The 8,236-nt window shown below is 43.6% G+C and overlaps 1 protein-coding gene across 1 annotated transcript in view; it reads left to right on the forward strand.

Annotated features, from left to right (window-relative positions):
• LOC108285068 (norrin cystine knot growth factor NDP) overlaps nt 1-7,653 on the forward strand; it is a 26,070-nt gene extending 18,417 nt beyond the window's left edge. The window contains exon 3 of the mRNA XM_017502059.1: nt 6,399-7,653. Within this exon, the coding sequence (XP_017357548.1) occupies nt 6,399-6,626 (228 nt within the window). The 3' untranslated portion in view covers nt 6,627-7,653. The remainder of the gene's footprint in view (nt 1-6,398) is intronic.
• Nucleotides 7,654-8,236: the final 583 nt, after the last annotated feature.

The raw sequence follows: 8,236 nt of genomic DNA on the forward strand, positions 1-8,236 counted from the left end.
AAAAAGTAGAAACCATCCCATAGAAGTTCAGGCTCTACGTCCGATCTGCTGGCAGTAATAATTTATACTCAGCAATTTTTCTAGAAAAAATAAATAGTAGTGAAACCTTTCTAGGAGCTTTCAATGAGACTGTTCATTCCAGCCCTGAACTTGCAGCTGGCCAGTCCTAGGTCCCTGCCACCCATCTAGCAATTCAGGAAAGGACTGAGAGGGAGTCAGGTAGAAAAGACTGGCCACAGTGGCCCCCCAAGGAAGACAGCATGACCACAGATTAGGATGTGCCTGGTGGTTTTAAGTGGTGGCACCTCCTGGGATTAGGGACAAAAGATCCTGGGAGTAGCAGGTTCATTTATAATCTTCATGGGATACCAGGTTTCTCTAAAATGTGGAGTCGAGGCTGCACAGCAAACAGGCAAAAGACCAGTTGTTAGTGGAAACAGTCTGCCTGGGGAAATCTCTCTGAGAACTGAGGCATGCCAGGCTTTGAAGTGAGAGAGACCTGGTTTTCAATTCCAGCTCCATGGCGTGCCAAATGAGTGACTTTGAGGAAGTTTAGTAACTTCCATCTTTGGTGCCTCAGTTTCTTCCGATGCAAAATACAGCGGTCCACCTGAGGGTATGGTCGTGGGTATTGGTGATCTGTAAAGCATCCAGCAGTGTCCAGCACATAGTAGCCATCTAATAGATGATATTATGACCCTGATGATGAAGTTATAAACTAAGCAGGTGTTTAGGCTCAATTTTCTATTTCAGTCACTACTGAGACCTCAATAACTGCTGTGATCTCCTATAGCCTTAAAGGATTAGGAAAATGAACCTTATTGTAGTTCTTGTTAAGCACGGGGTGCGGCAGAAAAGCAAAGTCAATGTAAGCCACTGTGCTGGGTGCTAACAGGAGGATAGAAGTAAAAGAGAAACAGCCCCGATGTTGTCTAACCTCCCTTCCCAGGTGAGTGGAGGAAGCAGGCCTGGAGGGGGATGAGTTTTGGACTTGGGCCAGGGAGGGGATTTCAGGAATGGAGGATGGGAAAGCAAGTTGGCAAGGGAGACCTGGAAAGTCTCAGTTGGGTGAGGAGTGGGGGATGGTGACCCCAGGCCAGGGCGTGGAACCAGGGCATGATTGTCTGAACTGGTAAGGGCCACAGGAGCAGGTTGGGAGTCAGAAGGGCAACAACAAAGGATAAAGAGAAAAGATTTTGGGAGACAAAATCTAGGAAAAAGGACCTGGTATGCTAAGCGCTGAGTCCTAACAGCTTCCTAATGGGACCTCCAAGTCGTCTTCTGCTGCTACCCACCAAGCTCATGGTGTGACAGGAGAAATGCAGAGAGTCAGGAATAGTGTGTTTATAATACAATTGACAGCTTGAGAGACATAATTTGATTTTTTAAAAAGAAACATTTATACTGAGTGCCTGCTATGTGCAGGTGCTGTGGACGGTGCTGGAGACTCTAAAGTGGAAAGAAAAAAGAGACAAAGTTTTGCCTTCATAATGCTTACAAGCAAATGGGGAGAAGGTAGGAGAGGTGTTCCGTGCACAAAGGCCAGTTTGTGTCAGTTTGATTCATGACCTGAATGAAGGGACCAGACTCTAGTTGAAGTGAGCTGAGTTCCCATCCACCCTTTCAAAGCCCCCACCATCTCTCTGCTGCTTTGTTCCCTGGTTGGAATTTTTTTGGTGCCCTCAGCCTGGCACAGATCTTTTGGAGGTTGACCTGGGTCCCTGAAATGAGCTGAGTTATTGAGGCTGCCCAGGGAAAAGGATGGGAGAAGAAGCATGCGTGAATCTTGTTCCTGAGGAGAGAGGGGATGCTTCAAGAGCTATCATGGAAATAAGGGTGGAGTGCTCACTGCTGCAAAAAAGGCGAAATACGTTTCCACTCTGCTGGAGTAAAATCGCAAAAATGCTACTCTAGGATGGGACAGGGGGGTCTTTATTCTGATGCTAATGATGACATCTGGTCAGTCAAGGCTCTCAGAAGATTCAGTTCTGCATAAGCTTGGGGGTGGTGAAGTTAATGTCCCAAGAAGCCCACAAGAAAAAGTTTGACTTGTATGTCTATGGATATGGTCAGCGGTTTCTGAGGCAAATCAATGTAGATAAGGAAGGGTGTGAGTTGGCTCATGCCTCAGGAAAACAAATTATCAGGAGGCAGGTATTCTAGTGGTTTAGGTCAGGGGTTTGGTTTCAGATAGACCTTGGTTTGATTCCAGCTCTGCATTTTTACCACCATGTGAGTTTGGGCAAGTTACTGGCTCTCTAAAGCTTGAGTTTCCTTATCTGTCATAATAGCATAGATCGTAACAGTACTTTCCTATAGGATTGTTATCAGGATAAAATAACTCACATTGTAAGTGTCCAATAAATGTTCTTATTAGGGAAATGATGGTTATCTAGTGATCCATCTAGAGCAGAGCCCTCAAACTTGAGTGGGTCCAGAGAACTGCTACTCAAAAGTGTGGCTATCAGCCCAGTAAGACTGACATCAGCTAGAATCTGATGAGAAATGAAGAGTCTCAGGCTGCAGCCCAGAACTGCTCAATCAGAACTTGCCTTTTAACAAGATCCTAAATGATTCACATGCACATTCCAGTCTGAGAAGCTCTGATATGGAAGAGATCAGGAGGCGTTCATCAAGTGCTGAAACACAGGTAAGGCATGGCAGAGGCTAAAATGTGAACTATTGAGAGTAAACCAGGAAAGAGATGGTTCTTTCCATCCCTTAAGGATCTTATCTTTCAAACTTCTGCTTTACCACTTCAACACACAAAACAGAGATAGATTTCCATCTAGGAGTGTGTGTGTGTGTGTGCGTGCGCGCGCGCATGTGTGTGTTCGTGTGCGTGTGTCTGTGTGTGTGAATGTTGAGAACACCAAGGGTCCAATAATTGCTTCGTAGTCTTTTCTTCCAGGAAGGGGCACTTGAATTTGCCTACAGAGGATAGATAGGTGGGATTTTATTAGGCAGAGCAAAGTGGAAAGGACATTCTTGGGAGACAGAAGCAAAGGCAAGAGGCAGTAGAACTCAGGGCACTTTCTTGGACTCCTAAGTAGTTAGGTTTGATTGGAGTAGGGAGCGGGTAGCAGAGTGATGAGAACAGTTGTAGGTAAGACTGGAAATACATGTGAAACCTCGGTCACCAAGGGCCTTGACTCCTCTTCAAGATTCTGGATTTTATTCTGAAGGCATTTCTTATACATATCTGTGCATTCTTCTTGCATAAAAGTCCAGCTTCTGGGGAAGAGGGGTCCAGCCTATTGGAGGTGGCCCCAAGTCCTTCAGTGCCTGGGGTTCTTGTCCTTTGGAGTGGGTTGGGGTGGAGCTGGACATCCTGAAAACTTTTAGTGAAATTGCAGTCAGATTTGCTCATTTACAAATGGCCCTATGCTGTTGACTTGGTCATTTTATGTACAGTGCTAATGGCCCAGTCAGTTAGGTTTACGTTTGGTTCACCTGTATGTATATCATTTGGATATCATGCCCCACATCGTTGTTGGCCGTTTTGAATTAAATTTGTTGGCACGGACTTACTTTGTCCACCCAGACTGAAACTGCATCTCTAAAGATTCCATTATGGAGGGTGACTCTTTGAATAACTGCTTAATGGATCTAATAGATCATCTAGATCAGAGATTAGCAAGTTTAACACTACTCCAAGGTGAGGTGTCAAGCAGCTCTTCCCACACACGGGCAGATGGCAGGAGAACAGACTAGGGAAGATCTTGGACTCTCTGTCATTAGAGAAATGGGAGTGGGAACTAGGGACTGGCCTGTGTGCTACTGACCTATGGCATAATCTCTCAAAACTCGTTTCAGAGCTGGGCACAGTGGTGCATGCCTGTAGTCCCAGCTACTCGGGAGGCTGAGGCAGGAGGATCCCTTGAGCCCAGGAGTTTAAGGCTGCAGTGTGCTATGATCATGCCTATGAGTAACCACTGCACTGCAGCCAGGGCAACATAGCAAGACTCTGTCTCTAAAAACAAAACAAACCAACAGAACAATTTATGATAGTTTATTTTGCCTGTCAATAGGAAGAGCAGGCGGGATAGAATCAAAAGCTTAATAAAATCAAAACAGTTTACAGCTGCGATGTTCTCTCTGTCTCTGTGATCTTTCAGAGGAGATAAATTCACTGGACTAGTCCAACTGATTCTTCCCTAAGCCCTGCTGTTTTTTTTTCTAGTATCTCATATTGCCTTGGTGGTTGCTAAGTGATTGTTGGATTTAGCCCCAGCATATTCTCAGATAACTATGCCAATAATCTATAATTACCAGAATTCATCTTTCCTCCCTTTTGGAAAGATGGACTGGACATTTTCTTCCTTTAAACCTTGGGTGTTTAATTCTGCCCTACAGGATGGTGTCAGAGATCATAGCTGGTGAGTCTTTAATAATAACTGATCATTCCTACAATATTGTAAGGTAAATATCAAAAGATTTTATGCATACATATGTATCTTTTAATCTTTCATTTGAACAGTTTCACTTTTTATGATCTTGCTCTTGGTTCTGGAATTGTAGAACAAAGTTTTCCTTTCTTTTCTTTTGAGACAGGGCCTTGCTGTCACCCACGCTGGAGTGTAGTGGCTTGCAGCCTGTAATTCCTTGGCTCAAGAGATCCTCCTGCCTCAGCCTCTAAAGTAGTTGGGACTATAGGTGCACATCACCATGCCTGGCTAACTTTTAATTTTTTTGTAGCGACACATTCTTGCTATGTTGCCCAGGTTGGTCTCAGACTCCTGGGCTCAAGTGATCTTCCTGCCTTGGGCTCCAAAGTGTTGGGATTATAGGCATGAGACAATACCCTTGGCCCAAGGGAATATTTTCTCCATCACTTAACATGAAATTCACCAAGCAAAACCTCTTACATAACCATGGACCAATAATCTCAGGTTCTCCACTCCCCTTCCTACCTTGATATTAGGATTATGTAACTTAATGAGTTAAGCTGCCCCACCCTACCCACCCATGACTTCCACTCCCAGGATACAAGAATTTATGTATGGGATACATAAATGATCCTTTTGTCCATCCTCTTAAGCTGAATGTGAATTGTGTGTGTGCTTATGTACATTTTTCTGGGAATACATTTGGTAGTTTTCATCGGATTCTTAAGGTATCTGTTTGCTAAAGCCAGATTAAGAGCTACTATAAAGAATACATAGCCCCTGTTATTCCAGCTCAATCTTTGGAATAGAGATGATCAGAATGGGTACATCCTAATATTTGCCCCAAATGACGCTGAAGATGCAGAAGAAATTACACAAATCCCAGGCTCCTTCATTGTATACAAAGTTTATAAACCCAGAAGTAGGATTCCAGGGCCCCAGACGTGCCCTGTCTCTACTTCATTCTCTTGTCCCCAGAATATTTCTTCTCAAGCATCACCCAGGTTATTCTATTTTCTTCTTCAGAAACTATATTCCTGTTCTTTAGCTATTTCCTGCACAAATCAATTCCTTTTTTTTTTTTGGTAGTCATGTTAATTTACTTGTTGGTTTCAATTTGAATTGACTTTCTGCATTTTGCTACTGTTAGAATTGCAATGCATTTGGCCAGTGGTAGACCACTACCTGTCAGGAGAAGTTTCTTTTGTTTTTTGATTTTTATTTGCACATCACAATGGTGGGCCTCATTCAGTGGTTCTAAACCCTCAGAACACTTAGAAATCACCTAAGAAGCTTTGAAAACCATGACACCCTGGGCCTTATCACCCAAAATTTTAATTCAATCGGTCTGAATGGGGCCTGGGTGTTGACTTTTAAAAAAAACATGCACACGTGTGTTCATTGCAGGACTGTTTACAATAGCAAAGACCTGGAACCAACCCAAATGCCCATCAATGATAGACTGGACAAAGAAAATGTGGCACATATATACCATGGAATACTATGCAGCCATAAAAAACAACGAGTTTGTGTCCTTTGTAGGGACATAGATAAAGCTGGAAACTATCATTCTCAGCAAACTGACACAAGAACAGAAAACCAAATGCTGCATATTCTCACTCATAGGCGGGTGTTGAACAATGTGAACACACTGACACAGGGTGGGAAACATCACAGTGGGGTATGTTGGGGGGCGGGGGCTAGGGGAAGGACAGCGGGGTCAGGGAGGTTGGGGAGGGATAACACTGGGAGAAATGGCTGACGTAGGTGATGGGGAGATGGAAACAGCAAACCACCATGGCATGTGTGTACCTATGCAACAATCCTGCAAGATCTGCACATGTGCCGCAGAACTTAAAGTACAAAAAAAAAAATGCAACATACATTGAGCCACTGGTCTAATCTAGCAGGAATTGGCAAGGATTGTGAGGGTCTTTCAAAGGATGCTGTTTTACCAGACTAAGGTTTCGGCATTGCCTACACAGTAACCACCTCCTCCTCTTTCTCCAGATGGTGCTCCTGGCCAGGTGCGAGGGGCACTGCAGCCAGGCATCGCGCTCTGAGCCTTTGGTGTCCTTCAGCACTGTCCTCAAGCAACCCTTCCGTTCCTCCTGTCACTGCTGCCGGCCCCAGACTTCCAAGCTGAAGGCGTTAAGGCTGCGATGCTCAGGGGGCATGCGACTCACTGCCACCTACCGGTATATCCTCTCCTGTCACTGCGAGGAATGCAGTTCCTGAGGCCTGCTGCTGTGTGTGGCTTCTGGATAGGACAGCTGTACAGGGAGTTCAGCCAGGGAATGACTGGCAAGAAAAGAGTTAAGGCAAAAAAGGATGCAACAATTCTCCTGGGACTCTGCATAGTGTAGTAATAAAGACTCTACATGCTTGTTGACAGAGAGAGATACTCTGGGAACTTCTTTGCAGTTCCCATCTCTTTTCTCTGGTACAATTTCTTTTGGTTCCTTTTCAGATTCAGGCATTTTCCCCCTTGGCTCTCAATGCTGTTTGGATTTCCAACAATTCAGCATTAGTGGGAAAAAGTGGGCCCTCATACACAAGTGTGTCAGGCTGTCAGTGTTTGGTGCATATTGGGGAAGAATTTACTTTGGAAAGTAGGAAAACCCAGCTCTTTCTTGGACATCTTCTGTTATTGCTGATAGTTTTTGTTTTAACCTTGTCATTTTGATCTGAGGTTGCCATTGCTGCTAAAGGTTACCGATTTCAAATTGCAGACACCAAGCATGCGGATATGTTTAGCTAGGTTTACTCACAGCCAGAGAACTGACATTAAATAACTAACAAACAGATTCTTTTATGTAATCCTGGAACTCTTGACAGCTATAATTATTATTCAGAAATGACTTTTCAGAAGTAAAAGCAGCATAAAGGATTTGTCACAGGAAGGCTGTCTCAGATATATAAATTATGGTGAAATTTTGTAAGGGAGCAGACTTTCAAAGACTTGCACAAATACGGATCCTGCACTGACTCTGGAAAAGGCATATATGTACTAGTGGCATGGAGAATGCACCATACTCATGCATGCAAATTAGACAACCAAGTATGATTCTATTTGTGGGTGTGTTATAGCTTTAGCCGTGTTGCGGGCATCATTCTCTAATATCCACTTGTCCATGTGAAACGTGTTGCCAAAATGGTGGCCTGGCTTGTCTTCTGAACATTTGGTTCAAACGTGTTTTTGTCCCGGAGGCTCAAATTTTGAGTTGTTCCCATGTTTTGAAATAAAAAGAGGGTATCTTCAAAATTTTGACTGTATAAGTGTTTTTTTCCTACGTGATACTTGAGCATCTCCTATGATGTGGGAAAAGGGTCCAAAAAATAGAGAGAAATGGGGTTCCAGAATGCATGATGGGAGAATGTCTTGAAATCAATGTACCAAGGTGTTGGCAGCTTATTAAATTTGACTGTGAGTTTTAGATTTTAGCCCATTGAATAAATACAAACTCTAATGGATTTTGGCTTCCTTAGAAGCTAAGGAATGAAACAGAGGAGACCCCGCCTTTTTATTCTCTTCACTTTTCTCAGAAGAAAATAAATATCGATAAGTGAAGTTGGAAGAGCCAGCAGAAGGACAAATAGTTCACAACCTTTCCATGTTTTGACTGTCCAGTGCTCAGGATCCAATGATATTATTGAGGATTACGAGAATACTCAGTTCTATGTGCATCTTAGGCAGCTCAATACAAACCCAGACTTGGCAATTCAATTTCCAGGGCAACCTTGTCCTGGTTAACCAGAGATGATATTAACTTCCCCACTGCTAGTACAGCCAACCTGTGAATTACTTTTCCAGTAGAGATAATGGTTTTGAACAGTCTTCAGCATAG

The sequence above is a fragment of the Cebus imitator genome, unplaced genomic scaffold, assembly GCF_001604975.1.
Source record: "Cebus imitator isolate Cc_AM_T3 unplaced genomic scaffold, Cebus_imitator-1.0 Scaffold289, whole genome shotgun sequence".
NCBI classification, from domain to species: domain Eukaryota; kingdom Metazoa; phylum Chordata; class Mammalia; order Primates; family Cebidae; genus Cebus; species Cebus imitator.